Source organism: Juglans regia, chromosome 11 (assembly GCF_001411555.2).
Source record: "Juglans regia cultivar Chandler chromosome 11, Walnut 2.0, whole genome shotgun sequence".
Lineage (NCBI taxonomy): Eukaryota > Viridiplantae > Streptophyta > Magnoliopsida > Fagales > Juglandaceae > Juglans > Juglans regia.
Window position 1 is genome coordinate 6,731,235 of NC_049911.1, and position 18,758 is coordinate 6,749,992.

General features: G+C 39.1%; 1 protein-coding gene across 1 annotated transcript; it reads left to right on the plus strand.

Annotated features, from left to right (window-relative positions):
* Positions 1-5,904: 5,904 nt before the first annotated feature.
* Positions 5,905-7,860, plus strand: LOC108999318. Its single transcript, XM_018976205.1, has 2 exons — positions 5,905-6,712; positions 6,848-7,860. Exons 1-2 carry the CDS (start codon positions 5,905-5,907, stop codon positions 7,858-7,860), a joined length of 1,821 nt encoding a protein of 606 aa, XP_018831750.1.
* Positions 7,861-18,758: the final 10,898 nt, after the last annotated feature.

Here is an 18,758-nt window from a genome sequence, read left to right on the forward strand (position 1 = left end):
AAACGGAACACCTCCAACTATCACTAAAATTATTTTTAGTGAAGGTTCAACAGTAAACCATTACCAATTATTTTCTGTGATGCACATTAAGAGACGATCGTGGCGATGATTTCAAATCGTCACCAATTATCTTTAGTGACGTTTTGGTTATTTTAGGTGACGGATTCCATTGTCACAATAGACAAATTGTGTTATAGTGAGACTAGGAAAATCCACTGTCGTAAACGTTCATTAACGGGAAATGAACCGTTGCTAAAAAAAATGTTATTTACGATGCAAAAATCGCTGTTGTAAGTTAAAAACTTTGCCACAAAAAATATTTACTATTCACTCATGAAATTGTAGTTACTTCGCACTAGAATTCAACAGTGACATAATTATCTTCGCATGCAATTAGTACTTTTTCACAGTGATTTCTTTTGCGGTAGAAGCACATTCGCCCTTTTGAGAACATACTTTTTTTTTTCTCCAATGACTTGCATGACATTAATTTATACACCCTGAATATATATATATATATATATATAACATTAATTAAAAGCTAACAAATTTAGAAACAACAAGCTACTGCCTAGCTACCAATTTTTTCTTTTCTTTTCTTTGAATAAGAATTCTTTGATACATCATCTGGAGTTAGTATTAAGAAATGTTAGAATGAATTGCGCGGAAATGTAGACAAAAACATCTTTGATAGTTAAGTAGTGGAAATATGTATGGGAAAATGCCCTAGACACAAAAGCCCAAATGCAGAATTTATTAACTTCAGCAAAATACTATGTTGGGATCAAACTACAAGATTAGTACCATAAGAGTCTTATTAAAACTCTATGTCCCACACACCAATATCCTAATGGGTTTAGACTAGTTCAATTATTATCACTTAATTAATAAGTTACAGTAGGACAAGAATACCTCTAGATTTAGTCATAGTGGGACACGAATGTCTCTGAATTTCATGATGACCATAGATCTATAAATAATATTGAGGGGTTAAGGATTCTCACTAACAACATAATTGTGCCTCTAGTCATTTGGAGACATGAATGTGAAGTTGGTAGGGTGATCATTCTCTTATAGTCAGATTAGATTCTTCATCAAGCTCAGGTGGAGAGAGATATGTTTTTTAATTGTTATTATTTTATTATTTTGGATCATAGAAAATCTAAAATCCAATTATTAATGTTCATGTTAAAATATTTAACAAGTACCACACTAATATGAAATAAATTATTTGTTACTTTTACTTACAACCATTTAATGTTCAGAAAATGATGAAAGGATGGATGATGCTTAAAAAGTTTTTAATATAATGAGAAGCTAGGGAGGTGGTCGACTCATCTCATCTTATCATTATAACTTTTTTAAATTTTCACACAAAATAAAATGAACAATTCAATTTTTTCAAATCACACAACAAAAATAATATTAAAAAATATATATTCTAACAATATTTTATTCAACTTTCAATTTCCATCTTAACTCATGTCATCTCATCTGCAAAAATAAAGGAGACCTTAATGTCTCTCCATCAAGTTTGTGCTATCTATATGTGGTTCATATGTACATTTGAAAGATTCGACACAAAAGATGCTGCATGCATGCTGGGCCTTTATCGGGTCCGGGTTGATAACTCAGGCCGTCACTGACTATATATGCTCGTTGCAGAGGGTTACTGCATGCATGCATACATATCCATGAGGTTTAGTTTTCAAACTCAAACTGCCTTCTTTGATCATAGACTACAAGTTCTCTCGTACTTTAGTGCCTGGGATTGAAACTCCTTAATTTTAACTTCTATCCATTCACAGCCCCACATAAGAGGATGTATAAACTTCCTCCAATGAACTGTTAACTTTTTCTTCCTTATTCAAAAGGCATCAAAGCATCCATCATATACTGATGCATTCCTTGCACACACGTTTGACTCAATTTCTTCATCAGTCAACATCAAGCCAAAATCAATGACTTCCTCCAGCAACTCATATACAAGCACAAAGTTTTTGTGGAACGAATCTTCATTGAGTACACCAAAGTAATCTTTGATGACACCTGCAATCCTTTGTAGCACTTCCAAAGCAAGAGAAGGTGACATGTTAACTCTTATTGTAGCAACAAATAACAGTCCAACAACCTTGACATGGAAATAGTTAACACCATCACCAACATCAAACAGAACTATGATATTAGACCTCTGCTCCCTTCCTCTATCAAAGGGCTTAAAAATCACATTAAGTGGCAAAAAGTCAAGCAGCTGAGTAGCAAGGTTTGTATCAAGTATTTCTATGTTTGGGCTTATTTGTATTGACATAGAATGGCCCTCTATGTCGTGCAGCACATAAAAGAGATCCAGTTTTTTTAGTTGGGGTGCATAAGGAGATACAATTGGCACTTCATTCTTTCCCATATATGTTAGTCCCAAACAACATAATTTTGGGGGAAATAATTAGGGGTGTAACCGGTCCGGTCCGGTCCGGTTTTGGATAAAATCTAGGACCGAACCGGTATGTACCGGTTTTATATTTTTCAAAACCGATTACGCACCGGTTACCCTCCTAAACCGGTACTTCCGGTTTTACCGGTTTCCGGTCCGGTCCGGTCCGGTTTTCCGGTTTTTTAAAAATATAAATTTCACAATTTGTCATTAAAAATTTGTTTATAAAAAAAAAAGATTTTGATTTAAAAAAAACTGTTTTATACTTTTATTAATATATTAGACTATATAATAGTATTAATATTAAACTATTGGTATAGTTATAAGTTATATATTAGTATTAGTTATAAACTTTTAGTGATTTAGTATTAACATTTTATGTAATAATTTATAAATTATAATAAGAAATTATTTCATATATGAATATATATGTTATATATAAAATTTCACATAAAAATTTATAATTATACATTATATATAAAACTTATATATATTAATATTTAATATATATAAAATATTTTGTATAAAACTTATATATAAAAATATTATTTTTTATTTTTTTTAATCAACCGGTCCGGTCCGGTTCGGTCCGGTCCAAAAAATTCCGGAACCGGAACCGGACCGGAACCGGCCGGTTTTTACGTTTTAAAAACCGGTTCCGGACCGGACCGGTTCAAAACCGGTAAAACCGGTCCGGTTCGGTCCGGTCCGGTCCGATTTTCCGGTTTTCTGGTTTGAGTTTACACCCCTAGAAATAATACACTTGAGTACTTGCTTGGATGCTTATTGGAGGAACCCCGACAAAATTCTTTTAAAGCATTTGCAATATGGAAGAAACATAGTGGGTCCAAGATTTCACAATCACTCACTTTAACATAAACAAAGGTGCCATAATTTCTAGCTATGAGTTCAAGGTCCCCAAAGCTGATTTTGACAAGATCAGTCATATAAAAATTCAAAGCTTCAAGAGCCGTATTGTTCAAAGCATACTCATGTAGCCATTTACCATCATTCTCAACAATTGAGCTCTCTTCCAATACCATTTCTATAACTTGATCATGTGTGCATGTTCCAATTTGCAGAGTCTTTTTAGGCATATCATCAAACAATTGAGGGGCAAAAAGATTCTTATCCTTATACACGAGATTTGTAACTGTTTTCTCGACATGTCCTTTGTTATACACAAGGTTTTTTATGACGACCTTGGTGCCATCAGGCAAGACCCTACGGTAGATGATTGAGCTGTATTATTGCATATTTTATACATTTAAAATCAATATATTTTTAATTATTTAATTATTGATTTTAGATATAAAAAAAATAATTGTTTAATAGGCATGAATCCAAGTTGTGATCTAAATTGATTAATAACATAATTTATGCTTGATTTTAATACTTGTGATTTAATTTGATAATGTTGTTTCATATGCACAACACACTTTTAATATTTTAGTCTATTTTTATTTTTATCTTTAATTATTTATTTATTTTTGCTCTAGTTTTATTATTTTTTTACTTATTTATTTGTTTTTTTTTTCTTAGTTCAGTTTTATTTCTTTTGTTTTGTTTAGTCTACTTATTTATTTATTTTTATTTTTATTTTTTTGTCTAGCTCCTCCGAACAGCAACCCTCCACGGCGCACGCCTGAGAGCCACCACGAGAGCCTCCACGTCCAGCAGAGCCACTGCCCAAACACCATGCACGCAGCCTCAACCCCCGAGATTAAACTCCATTTCACCCTCCATGCTCCATCCACGCCACCTCTATGCAGTTGCTGCCACCCAGCTCCATGCATGCACCTCCGCACAACAACACGCCACTGCCCAGCGACAGCACCAGCCATGCACAGCAGTACCACCGAGAGCTGCCCAACACTGCACTGCCCCTTCACACCGCAAACGTCTCCATAACGTCACCTCCACACATGGCAGCATCTTCACGCAGCAGCACCTTCATGAACCTCCACTGGTCGCCAGCCTCGAGCAAACTGAGAGGAAGAAAAAGAAACCTGAGCCATCGTGACTTCCCCCTGCAACATCACCCAACGCCGCCGAGACTGTAAAAAAAGAAGTTGGGTTGCAACTCTATTTTTCTTCCACAAAACAGAGCACTTGCTCTCATTCCTTGCCAACCTCCGTGCGTCACAACCCAGCCTCGTCAAGCACCCGACTCCACGCTGCACTGCTTCTCCACATGTCCAGCTTTACCTCTGACTACCAAGGCACGCCACAGCAGCCACTGTTTTGGAGGTGATGGATGAAGCCCGACGCAACTCATACGAAAATGAAAGAAACGGAAAGGAAAAAAAAAATAAACGCTGGAAGAAAGACGCACGCTGGGCAACCCGCAAAGACGGACGCTGCACACGAAAAGGAAATAAAGAAAGAGGAAGACTGTAACAAGCAGAGTAACTTGGGCCCAATCCAAGCCATGGACTATCCTTCAATCCTTTTACTACTTTTACCCTTGTGTGTTAGGCCTTAGACTATTTTACTGGATCTTTGGATTATAATAGGTAGTGGGCTTAGGCCCGTAGCATAAACTCGTTGCATATTATAGTCTTAGTATCTTGTTGTTACTTTTAGCGCAGACCCAATACAAGGGTTATATATACTGTGCAACTTGGCTCTAAAGAGGCATCCAGAATCATTAATGAAAATATTCTACTATTTTCTTTTCTCTCTTTCTTTTGGAGGCTTGGTCAACCTCGAATCAGACCATTGTCTTTCATATTTTCTAGTTATCCAAAAACTACATATCAGGTGTGTTACAAAGACGCACGCTGGGAGATACAGAAAAATAAAAGGAAGAAAACACTGTTAGAAGCTCAGATCGTGAGGGGATGGTGAAAGGAGATGATTTGAGCATTCTGTGGAGTAAGGGTTAAGTCGGCAGAACATCATGCGAGAGAAGGAGAAGTGCTGAGTTCGTGTGTTACAAGTGAAGTAAATGGGAAGCTGATACGATGTCGTGTGACCAGGGAGTACGGTGTCGTTTCCGAATAGAGTAAGGTTGCGTTTTAGAGTTAATCAAGTGCTGCGTTTAAAGGGAAGAGCAATACGGCGTCGTCTAGTGAAGTGGAGCTGCTGCTTACTTGTTGATTCCGTTAGACACACACCTGCTGCATGAAGATAAAAATAGAATAAAATCAGTTATGGATTATTTGTATTCTCTGACATCTGTGCCTATAAGGATGGAAAGAGGAATGCTATTTTGTTTTATCTGAAAGCTTTGTATGAACGTACTATTGGAGGTTTAGGGACCCTCGAAGATCCCATAGCAATTCAATCGTCATTTCCATTATACTATCATTATGTTCTTACTCTTTTCACTATCAATATTACATTACATTCCATCATCATCCGATACAGAGAGTTAGAGTCATAACATTTGGTATCCAAGAGCCGTCGTTCCTACCCAAAGAAATCCTACCAGATTACATCAGTCAATCCCAAACCCAGAAAACATCACCATGGCCGAAAAAACAAGATCCAAACACCAGCAGGAAGTGCAGAATCAGTTGGAGACTCAGCAAAATGAAATCCTGGAATTGAAAACAAATGTTAGTACAGTGAAGAATGATGTTCAAGAAATTAAAGATATGTTACGTACCCTTTTTGCACAGCCACACAACCCACCCCCTCCCCCAATCAACCCAGAAATGCCTCTGGAAGTAGAAAACCCAGATCCACGAAAGTTCAACCTCAGGGGAGTCAAACTTGATTTTCCTCATTTTCTGGGAGTTAATCCAGCTGCATGGCTTTTTAAAGTCAATCATTACTTCGAGTTTCACCAAACACCACTAGCACAGAGGCTATTGATGGCCTCATACCACATGGAAGGCGATGCCCTCGTATGGTTCCAAAATGCTGTAGAAGGAGGATTCTGCCGTGATTGGGACACTTTTTGCAGATCGTCACTCCTTCGTTTCGGGCCAACAGCATATGACGACCCCATGGAGGCATTAACGAGACTCAAACAGACCAGTTCAGTGGTGGGATATATGGCAGAGTTTGAAAGATTATCCAACCGTTTGAGGGGCCTATCGGATTTACACAAGCTGAGTTGTTTCCTCAGCGGATTGAAGGACGAGATTCGCATTCCCATCCGCATGTTGAATCCTGTGAACTTAAATGGAGCCTATGGACTAGCTAAAATGCAAGAAGAATACCATACCAATACAAAGAAATTCCACAAACCAATGGTGGAAAAGATTGCTACACCAAGAGAAGGAAATCCCTACTCCAAGGATAATTACAGCAAATGGAAGCAACCAGGGGGTTTTACTAAACCTGTAACTTCCATGCACATGGATGAGAAACGACGAAAGGGGTTGTGCTATCATTGTGATGAGAAATGGAACCCAGCACACACTTGCAAGAACCCCAGAATTTATTTTTTGCAAGTGGATGAAGAAGTAGAAGATGAAGAAGGGAAGCAAGCTAGTGAGAAAGAGGAAGAAAATCAGCAAATACAAATCCTGTCCAGCAGCAAGGATGAACTAGAGATTTCCTTGGCTGCCATAGCTGGAACTCCGACAATGCGCACTATGAGGTTGGTGGGAAGAATTAAAGGAGAGCAAGTGGTAATTCTACTAGACTCGGGCAGCTCACACAACTTTATAGATACTTCACTGGCCTCAAAATTGCAGCTACCAGTGGATTATCTAGTAAATTTAAAAGTGAGGGTAGCAAATGGTCAAGGTCTAAACAGCGAAGGGTTATGTCGAACCGTGCAATTGAAAGTGCAAGGTAACGTACTACAACTTCCTCTACATTTATTAGAGCTAGCTGGTTGTGATATTGTTTTAGGGGTCCAATGGTTAGAAACCTTGGGCCCTATCATGTGGGATTTTTCCAAGTTGCTTATGAGCTTTATGTGGAAGGGAAAGACCATAGAATTTAAGGGGCTGAAATTGAGCCCTTCAGTGGTGGAGGATAGTGAGAAGACATTAAAAGCAACTATAGCCAAAGGAAAGGGAATGTTCTTACAAATTATGTGTGAGAAAGGTGAGGAAACCGACTGTGAGAAGATGGAGGAACAGTTTTCAGAGCTGTTGGAGGGTTTTTGTGAGGTTTTTAATGAATCTCAAGGGTTACCACCACCACGTAACCATGACCATCATATAATTCTCAAGGAAGGCACCCAACCTATCACAAATAGACCCTACCGATACCCACACTACCAGAAAATAGAGATTGAAAACATTGTGGCTGAGTTGTTAAAATCGGGAGTGATTAGACCAAGTTCTAGCCCCTTTTCCTCCCCTGTTTTGCTGGTCTGTAAAGTTGATGGCAGTTGGCGACTTTGTGTGGATTATAGGGCACTTAATAGGGAGACAGTGAAGGCAAAGTTTCCCATTCCAGTTATAGATGAATTATTAGATGAGCTTTTTGGGGCGGTAATTTTTTCTAAGCTGGATTTGTGATCGGGTTATCATCAAGTGAGGGTAGTGCCTAGTGACATCCCTAAAACAGCCTTTCAGACGCATGATGGACATTACGAGTTTTTAGTGATGCCTTTTGGTCTTACTAACGCTCCAGCCACATTTCAAGGGTTAATGAACGATATATTCAAACTTTTTTTGAGGAAATTTGTACTTGTATTCTTTGACGATATCTTGGTATATAGCAGATCAAGAGAAGAGCATGTGAACCATTTGAAAGAAGTGTTGGAGATGCTGAAACAGCACTGTTTGTATGCAAAAAAATCCAAGTGTCGATTTGGAGTGGCTGAAGTTGATTATTTAGGCCATATCATTAATTCGGAAGGGGTGATGGCAGATTCGTCCAAGATTAAGGCCATGTTAGATTGGCCTGAGCCTAAGAACGTGAAAGCCTTACGAGGATTCCTAGGACTCACGGGTTATTACAGGAAATTCATTCGAAATTATGGACTTATTGCTGCTCCTCTTACCTCATTGTTGAAGAAAAACTCTTTTTCTTGGAACTTGGAGGCCAGCAGGGCATTTGAAGCTTTGAAACAAGCTGTCTCACATCCCCCGATTCTTAAACTACTGGATTTCAGTAAATCTTTTGTGATTGAGTGCGATGCTAGTGGGAAAGGCATTGGGGCTATTTTAACGCAAGAAGGTAGACCCTTAGCTTATATGAGTAAGGCTTTAAAAGGGAAGGCACTGCTGCTGTCCACTTACGAAAAAAAATTGTTTGCCTTAGTTATAGCAGTGCAGCGTTGGAGACCTTACTTGTTAGGTCAATCTTTTGTTGTTAAGACTGACCAACAGGCTTTAAAATTCTTGTTGGAGCAGAAGGTAGGCACAGTCACACAGCAGAAGTGGATCACGAAGCTCATGGGGTTTGATTTCTGTATCGAGTATAAAAAAGGAAAAGACAATAAGGTAGCCGATGCCCTTTCAAGGAAAATGGAAGGAAATGAAGAGGGAGATGGTTGCTTAGCCTTGATAACTTTTCCCACTGTGGAATGGATCGAAGAATTAAAAAATAGTTATAAGGCTTCAGCTGAGATGGCGGATTTGTTAGATAAACTGCAGTACAATATTTCTGTTCCTCAAGGATATACTGTACACAGCAAGGAATTATTCTCAAGAAGGGTAGAATTGTGCTGGTTCCATATTCAAATTTTAAAAACAAGGTGCTAGATTATCTACATGTGGATCCACAAGCTGGTCATACAGGATTTTTAAAGTCCTATCAACGTGCTAAGCGAGAATTTTTCTGGAAAGGAATGAAAAATGACATCAAAAGGAAAATAAGGGAGTGTGATGTTTGTCAAGTGAACAAGAGTGAAACAGTTGCCTCACCTGGTTTATTACAACCTTTACCTATTCCCAACCAAGCTTGGTCTGATATTTCCTTAGATTTTATCGAAGGTCTACCTTTATCAAATGGAGTTAGTGTTATATTGGTGGTAGTGGATCGATACACTAAGTATGGCCATTTTCTTGCTTTATCTCATCCTTACACTGCTCAAGGAGTGGCGCAGATATTCATGGACTAGGTTTTCAAGCTGCACGGACTGCCTAAATCGATAGTTTCTGACCGTGACACAGTATTTTTAAGCTCTTTTCGGAAGGGTTTATTTGAGTTACAAGGATCTACACTGAGTTTTAGCTCAGCCAATCATCCTCAGTCAGATGGACAAACTGAGGCTCTTAATAAGTGTCTAGAAACTTATTTACGTTGTTACACAGGCACTAAACAGAAACAATGGAGTAAATGGCTTCCCTTGGCAGAATATAGTTACAACAGCTCTTATCATACTTCAACAAAAATCTCACCTTTCGAAGCGCTGTATGGATATCCTGCCCCTCGTCTATTGTCATATATACCAGGTACTTCGGCTATAGAGGCATTGGATCAGTTCCTGAAAACAAGAGAACAGATCAAAGAGTTGTTAAAGGAAAATCTTGAGTGGGCTCAAAACCGTATGAAATTTTATGCAGATCAAAGAAGAACCGAGAGAAGTTTCGAGATTGGAGAGTGGGTGTACTTACGTTTGCAGCCATATCGACAGAACTTAGTGTTACAACGTCGGAATCTAAAACTATCTCCCAGGTTCTTCGGACCATTTAAGATTCTTCAGAAGCTGGGAACCGTGGCTTATCGCTTAGAGCTTCCCGCATCGTCACGCATACACCCGGTATTCCACGTGTCTAAAGAAGAAACTGGGATCTTAGATCCAGCCTTTTCCAACACTGCCACCCATGGACAAGGAAGGGGAAATCTCATTCGAACCGGAGAAGGTGGTGGATCGGCGCTTAAAGAGGCTAGGGGGCCGTGCCGTAACCGAGGTGTTGATTAAGTGGGTCGGGGCTCCTCCCGAAGACAGTACATGGGAGCTACTATGGAAACTGCAAGAACGTTACCCGCACCTTGTGGGCAAGGTTATTTAAGGGAAGGGGATTGTTAGAAGCTCAGATCGTGAGGGGATGGTGAAAGGAGATGATTTGAGCATTCTGTGGAGTAAGGGTTAAGTCGGCAGAACATCATGCGAGAGAAGGAGAAGTACTGAGTTCGTGTGTTACAAGTGAAGTAAATGGGAAGCTGATACGATGTCGTGTGACCAGGGAGTACGGTGTCGTTTCCGAATAGAGTAAGGTTGCGTTTTAGAGTTAATCAAGTGCTGCGTTTAAAGGGAAGAGCAATACGGCGTCGTCTAGTGAAGTGGAGCTGCTGCTGACTTGTTGATTCCGTTAGACACACACCTGCTGCATGAAGATAAAAATAGAATAAAATCAGTTATGGATTATTTGTATTCTCTGACATCCGTGGGTATAAGGATGGAAAGAGGAATGCTATTTTGTTTAGGGACCCTCGAAGATCCCATAGCAATTCAATCGTCATTTCCATTATACTATCATTCTGTTCTTACTCTTTTCACTATCAATATTACATTACATTCCATCATCATCCGATACAGAGAGTTAAGAGTCATAACAAACACCGCAAGAGACGAAAGAAACGCCGCACGCGGGACCAAATAGAAGAAATGACTGGGCTGAGATGCTACCGACGGAAAGAAAAAAAAATAAAAAAAGAAGAGACACGATGACGCTGCACTCACGCCTGGAAGAAAAAAATCAAGAAACGACGCAAAGAAAAAATCAAGCAAGACGACGGGCAGCACGGAAGAAGAAAGAAAAAATAAAATAAAGAAGGTAGAAGAGCGGACCGAAAGCAAAAACAACTCACGCCGAGAGCCGGTACTGGAATAGATGCGGTTTCGATGCTTTCGTTTGGACGGACGCGAGGACACAAAGTATTAAAGGAAATAAAAATGCCGAAAGCGAGAACGTGGGACGCCGAAAGCTTTCCATGTGGAGAAACAGTGATTTATTTGAGCCTATATAAGGCCTTGTAAACTAGGGGTGTTCATCCGGGTTCCAACCCGGAAACCCGAGTCTACCCGGATCGAGACCCGGATTTTAAATCCGGGCCGAAACCCGGGCCGGATGGATCCGGGTAAGACCCGGGCCGAAACCCGGATGTGTCCGGATTTTTCAAAACCCGGATTCCGGGTTCCGGGTTGAACTCGGAATTTTTTTTTTTTAGGGTTAGATTTTAGGGTTAGGAAAAAGCAGCTCAATAAAACTTGAGACATAAGATAAAATTTAAGTTAATTATTCGTACTTAAAAATATAATAAAATATAAATAATTGTGTGAAATAAATTTTAGAATTTTTGATAAAATAAGATTTTAATTAAAATCTTAAAATAATTTTTTTTTAAGTTATATTTAATACAACAACTTAAAATGAGGCATGAATATAAATTTTATGCCTCAATTTAGTAAGACCTTTAAAAAATTATTTAAAATATAAATAATTCATTGTATTAAATATTAAATTTAGTATTATGGAGTCTTGCACACTTTAAAAAATATAAAAAAAAATATTTAAAATTTTATTTAATGAAATGATTTTTATTTTTTTCAAAAGAATTTTTAAAAAAAAATACCTTATTTTTATTTTTGGTGGCCTTACATAAGCTGGGGGCCTTAGGCAAAGGCTTAAATGGCCTTACCATTGAGCTGGCACTGGTTGTCTATTAGGGATAGGAACATGTGAAACGTGCTTATCTTTTTTGCTTGTCATGATTCTGCAGAAATTCACGAGTAATAAAATCAGGGATTGAAGCAATATTTTTAACATATTTTTTTAATACATATTTAGTACTTTTGCAATTAATATGTGTCAAAAAGTTCTAAGTGTATATTCAATCATACTTGCTTTGTTACAATCCTTGCTACGAGTATATATCATAATATATTTTCTATTCTAAGCTATATAGATTTTGCTCCTACATTTAAGCTAACGTGTCAAGGAAAGAATTTCTTTCCATTCCACTTTCTATAATTACTCCAATTTCCTTATAATATACAACTCACGCCAACACTCCCCCTCAAGTTGATGCATACGGATCCTTCATGCACAACTTGATCAGTGAGTTGTGGAAGTCCTTGCTTGACATAGCTTTGGTAAGTATATTTGCAGGCTGATCCTCAGATTTGACAAATGGGAACTGGATTGTATTAGTCTCTAGCTTATGTTTGATGAAGTGTTGATCAACCTCTACGTGCTTGGTTCGATCATGTTGAACCGGATTGTGTGAAATGTCTATAGCCGCTTTATTGTCACAGAAGAGGTTCATTTCAGACTTGGGAGCAAAACCAATCTCGGCTAGTAGTCTTTTCAGCCAAAGAAGCTTGCACAACTCGTTGGCCATCCCAAAAAATTCTACCTCTGCACTAGAGAGTGCCACCACCTTTTGTTTCTTACTCCTCCATGTCACAAGGTTTCCACCTACAAATGTGAAATACCCTGACGTGGACTTCCTATCAAAGATGTTCCGAGCCCAATCTACAATTGTATAGCCATCAACCCTAACATGATCATTCTTAGAAAACATGAGCCATTTTCCTAAAGAAGACTTTAAGTACTTTAGTATCCAAATTACAGCCTTCGTGTGTTTTTCACTTGGACAATGCATAAATTGACTCACTACACTCACAGCATACGCAATATCTGGACAAGTATGAGAGAGATAAATCAGTTTGCCAACTAACCGTTGATATCTTCCATTGTCAGTTGGTTTCTGGTTCGGATATACCACAAGTTTATGATTTTGGACAATTGGGGTATCCACTAGTTTGCACTCCAACAGTCCAACTTCAGATAATAAATCTAGGACATATTTTCTTTGGGATAAAAATATGCCTTGGGTTGATTTGGCAACCTTTATCCCAAGGAGATATTTGAGCCCACCTAGATTCTTCATTTCAAATTCACTAGCCAATTGCCCTTGGAGCCGTGAGATTTCTTCAATATCATCTACTGTAATGATCATATCATCGACATAGATAATAAGAGCAGTGACTTTTCCTTACTGCTTTTTTAGAAACAAAGTGTGGTCTGCATTGCTCTGTTGGAAACCATACTTCTTCATTGCCAAGTTGAATCGCCTAAACCATGCCCGCGGCAATTGTTTTAACCCATACAAGGCTTGTTGCAACTTACACACCTCATTAGTTCCCGTGGTCACTGAGTAACCTGGAGGGAAGTCCATATAAACTTATTCTTCAAGCTCACCATGAAGAAAGGCATTTTTCACGTCAAACTGATGTAGTGGCCAATTTAAATTCGCTGCAAGAGATATCAACACTCTAACAGTATTTAACTTAGCTACTGGTGAAAAAGTATCTCGATAGTCTATACCATATGTTTGAGTATACCATTTTGCCACGAGTCTTGCCTTGTATCTTTCTATAGATCCGTCAGCATTGTGTTTAATGGAAAACACCCACTTGCACCCCCACTGTTTTTTTTTCCTTCTGGTAACGGCACTAGATTCCATGTCTTGTTCCTCATTAGTGCCTCCATTTCATCTTTGATTTCCTGAGTCCACTTTGGGTCTTCCAAGGCTTCCTCCACCCTTGTTGGGACATGACACATGGAAATGTTATGAACAAATGTCTTGAGAGGTTCATTCAGCTCCTTTGTGGACACATAATTGGCAATAGGATATCTTGATCTTCTTTCCTCAATGTCTGGTGAGTAGCGGCTTGGAGGCTTGCCACCATTGTGCTTGTTAGGTAACACATAACCAACAGGAGGTGCCAAGATATTTGTGTTAAAAGAGCTTACCTCAAGATCATTCTCAGGAGTTGGGTCTTCGGGTACTACAGAGGGCGAAGTAACATGCACTTCGTGATCATGTTCATGGTGTTCAGTAGCCAGAGAAACATGTTCTGGTTGCTTGTGTTCATAAGCATCTTCATGGTGTTCAGTAGCCAGAGAAACATGTTCTGGTTGCCTCGGTTCCACATGTGTTTCAAATCCTCTCGACCAATTTAACTCCATCCAATTCTGTTCTTCATGTTTATTCTCCCCCTGAAGAGGAGAAGTGGGTGGAAAAAATGTTTCGATTTCCATGAAGGTGACATCCATAGTAATATAGTTGCGACCAGAAGTGGGATCATAGCATCTATATCCTTTTTGATGAAAAGCATAGCCCAGAAATAAGCACCGACGAGCACAGGGGTCTAGCTTAGTCCACTGGTTTTTATAGAGATGGACATACACTACGCACCTAAATACATGGGGGAAGCATCAAGAATGCTGCCACAGTAGAATAGCCCGAGAGGGCTTGTAATGGGGTTTGGAAGTCCAACACCTTAGAGGGCTTCGGTTGACCAAATGAACGGCAGTGGTAACGGCGTCAGCCCCAAAACGATTAGGAGCATGGGCACCAACTAAGAGAGCGCGAGCGGTTTCAAGAATATGTCCGTTTTTTCTCTTAACAATGCCATTTTGTTAAGGGGTTTGGGGGCATGAAGTCTCATTAATAATGCCATGTTGTTGAAAATACTCATGAAATTGGTGATTGACAAGTTCACAACCATTATCCGATCGAAGGACTTGAACCTTAGGGGAAAATTATGTTTGCACCATAACATGAAATGATTTAAATACGCCTAGTACTTCATCTTTATGTTTGAGCAAATAAAGCCAAGTCATGTGGGTACAATCATCAACAAAAAACACAAACCATTTGAAGTCAAAGACAGTAGTAATTGGGGAAGGTCCCCACACATCCGAGTGGATCAAAGCAAATGGAGTATCTTTGTTATTCAAATTTAATGGAAAAGAAGCCCTATGACTTTTTGCCAATATGCAAGTTTCACATTAAAAATAAAAAATTTTCAACTAAGAAAATAAATCTGGAAACAAATGTTTCATATAGGTGAAGGATGGATGTCCTAACTGACGGTGCCAAAGCCAGAGTTCCTTTTCTTTGACACCAAGAGTATGTTGCGTATGATGTGCTCGGCCCATACTCAAGTCTTCCATATAGTAGAGTCCCCCCCTTTTAGTACCATGCCTAATAATCTCCTTCGTTAGAATGTCATGGAGAAGACAAAAAGTAAGGTACATTAGCACAATGCAATTAAGATTAGAGGTCACTTGGCAAACGGAGAGAAGCAAAGTATTATGCAGTTGTAACGTAGGGGATAAGGTCACAGTGCCCACGCCAGTGATAGGGGAGGTAACACAATTAGCATTGGCAATATTGGTACATCGCAGTAGGGAAGTCGTGGTGAAATCCGTTGCGGCAAATGTCATATGGTCAATGGCGCCGGAGTCCAGTAACCATGCCCCACGGTTATCATCATTAGTCGAAGTATAACAACCACAACCACAATTACCTGAGGCCGGAACCAATGCCATATGTGGTGTGAAAGAGAGTTGGGGTTTGGCAGTAGCCATAATCGCCTTACCATGTCTTCATCCTTAGTGCCCAGATCACGACCCTTCTTAGCCTGGAGATCATTTCACCAATTAGGATACCCGTGCGGCTTCAAACAGGTGTCACGAGAGTGCTTCGAATTGCCACAATGAGAGCACTTCAAGCCCTCTGAAGATGTATGAGACTTATGCTTGCCATTGTGCATGGTAGGAGGTTGGGCAGAGGAACCAAATTTGAGTCCTTTGGTAGCGAGAATAGTGCCAGAAACTGTATATGCACTGCCATTGATCATAATAGATTGACGGAGGGCTTCGCGGTGGATGTGGGCATATGCTTGCTCCATGGTAGGGAACGGATGAAGCTGCAGCACGTCATCCCGAATCTTATCTAGGCGATCATCCAGGCCATCCAAGAAAACATACACTCTGTCATCTTGAAGGAGAAGATTATAGTTGTGAATATCAATTGCACATGTAACACCTGGACCCAATCGAGCTCAATTTTTTTTTATATATTTATTTTGTTTTAGTTTATTCTATTTTATATTTTTTTTTCACACGTAACTTCCGCACGTTTTATTCTTTCCGTATATTTTCTTTTTACCCCCCCTAGGTCTTCCTCTCGTCCACGACATGCATACACACGCAAGACTCAGTTTTCGTACGCACGTCTCCCTCTTTTCTCTAGGGTTTTCTTTTGGTCATCCTTTCCTCTATATATATACTTACTGTTACCCTCAGTCTCATGCACACACACGACTCAGCCTTTCGTCCGCACACACGTCTCTCTCGTCTGGTTTTCACCTCACATATATATAGACACATATGTTATCCCTGCTATTAGAACCTACCCAAATCGAGACCTCCACTCTAGCCACCTCACCACCTTCAAGTAGCCACAACCCAGCCACCGTAACTCCATGCATCGAAACTAGCAGATCTGTAACGCGAGAGGATCCTTGTCGCCAACCACTACTCGAGCGAGATCTCCTCTGCATGGAGGAAGACACAAACTGCCATCACACTCTGTTGTCGACACCCCAAAACAGAGTAAGAAAATCGCCCCCTTCCCTCAGTTTTTCAGCCTCGTTAGATGACGGAAAACCACCCAGCCAAACCTCAAACCGTCGTCCAAACACTCTTCGTCAGCCCTGATCAGCCGTACGTTCATCATCAACTCGATAAGCCATGTCGAAAATACTTCCTGCCTCTCACGTATTTTTTTTTTCTCATGACTTTATCCCTCTCTCACTGTGTGTCTCTCTCTCTCTCTTTCTCTTCCAGTGCATAGCCACCTAGTGCACCACCTCCCATCGCACACTGCGCCGTCGCACATTACCTTCTCGATGAGTCCTTGCCGCCACTGCATTTTCTATTATTCATGTGTATGTTTATCGTTTGTTTTATTCATAAGGTGTATTTATATATATATATATATATATGTACATATATATAAGTAAAGTTTTAACTTGGGTACTTGCTAGTTCCTATGCTAAACTTTGCATTAAAATAAAATGAGCTGAGGTTATTTTTGAAAAATATACATATTTGATTTTGGAAAGAAATTTGAACTACCTCAGTTATTTGTTCTACATTACTCATGAGATTCTGTTTAAGAATAAATTATTTTCTATCATGACTAGTGTAGACATGAGTTTATTTTTTACATTCTGTTTCTGAACTTTGAAAAGAGAGTAAATATGAAATTTTATGCATAAATTATGTTGTGATATGATTTTGTTCTGTTCTGAAGATTTTCTGTACTTTAATATGATCTGATGTGATTTCTTAAAACCTCTAGCATAACATTCTGTTTCTGTTTCTATTCCATTCTGACCTTACCACGGGTGTAAAACTGTGTTAAGGTTGGTACCAATTTTTCTGTTTCTAGTGCACTCACTTTGGAAATAAAGTGGTTTTCTGCGTAGTCTTTTCTATGTGTGCACACTCGGGATTCCGAGAATGAATAAGGAGAAGATTCACATTCTGTTTCTGCTCGGTTAGCTACCAGGGTTTGCACAACCCTATCACAGGGTTTAAACATGGTATTTGTTCTGATATGATAAGATAAGATGTGATGTTTCAGTTTATGCTATGCCTAAGGGATTTTGATTATGAATATTTTTAAACTTTCGGTCTGATATTTTTGATAACATGTTCTGACGCTGCATTTTGAAAACATTATTCTGATTCTGCATTCTGAAAGAAAATATTTTGTTCTGCAGTCCGAACTCTATAAATGTTCATGTTTACACACTAGTTTATGTCCTCTGCTTACTGAGTTGTTGATAACTCATCCCTTATCTCCAATTATTTTTTAGATAATTTTGATGGTTCAGCTGGAGAACAAGAGTAGGAGGTTTTAGCAAGGTGTGATGTCTAAGTGCCCGATGGTACAAATGCTTATTTGAGAGTCGTAGTTAGAAAACTGTTTTATTTTTGGTTATTTTGATTTGATAAACTAAGGATATTTTTAAGTTTTTGAGAGTTTTTAATTTATGTTATTGAGAATTTCTTGGTTGTCCCCCAATAAAGGGACATAGATATTTGGGTTGATTAAAGTGATTAACATTTTATGGAGTTTTTTGGATTTTATAGTTGTGTTATTGAATTTTGGTGTGAAGTATTAAGAGCTAACTCTCCGGACCCTCCGGGAACGGGGCAGCACACTCCATAGGATTAGGACACCAAAGTTAATCTCATGCCATAACCCTTGAAGGTCATTGTAGTATTTCTCAAGGGAGCCTCCAGCCTGTCTAAGCTATGTCACATGATGTCGAAGATCATAGACCTGAGACGTGTCAGTACCATCGAAGTAAGTGGTAGCAATGGAATCCCACACCAACTTAGCTGTAGGAAACCAAATGAAATTGCTTATCAAGGAGGGATCTATGAGTTGATCAACCAACCTTTGACAATGGCATTGTCGGTGCACCATTTTTGAAATGTTGGATCCGTCGAAGGTGGTTGTAGTATATCACCATTGATATATCCCAACTTGTCTTTGCCAGATATATACATCTCGACAACTTGGGACCAGAGAGTATAGTTGGTTTCATCCAACTTGGTGCCGATCGGAGCAGCAGAGGGTTCGATGGTCA

What these genes read in the sequence shown, in the direction of transcription:
- LOC108999318 (XM_018976205.1), top strand. Translation starts at nt 5,905, where the DNA reads ATGGCCGAAAAAACAAGATCCAAACACCAGCAGGAAGTGCAGAATCAG. An exon ending in CAAATGGAAGCAACCAGGGG is followed by an intron (nt 6,713 to 6,847) that starts GTTTTACTAAAC and finishes AAGTGGATGAAG; the next exon opens with AAGTAGAAGATGAAGAAGGG.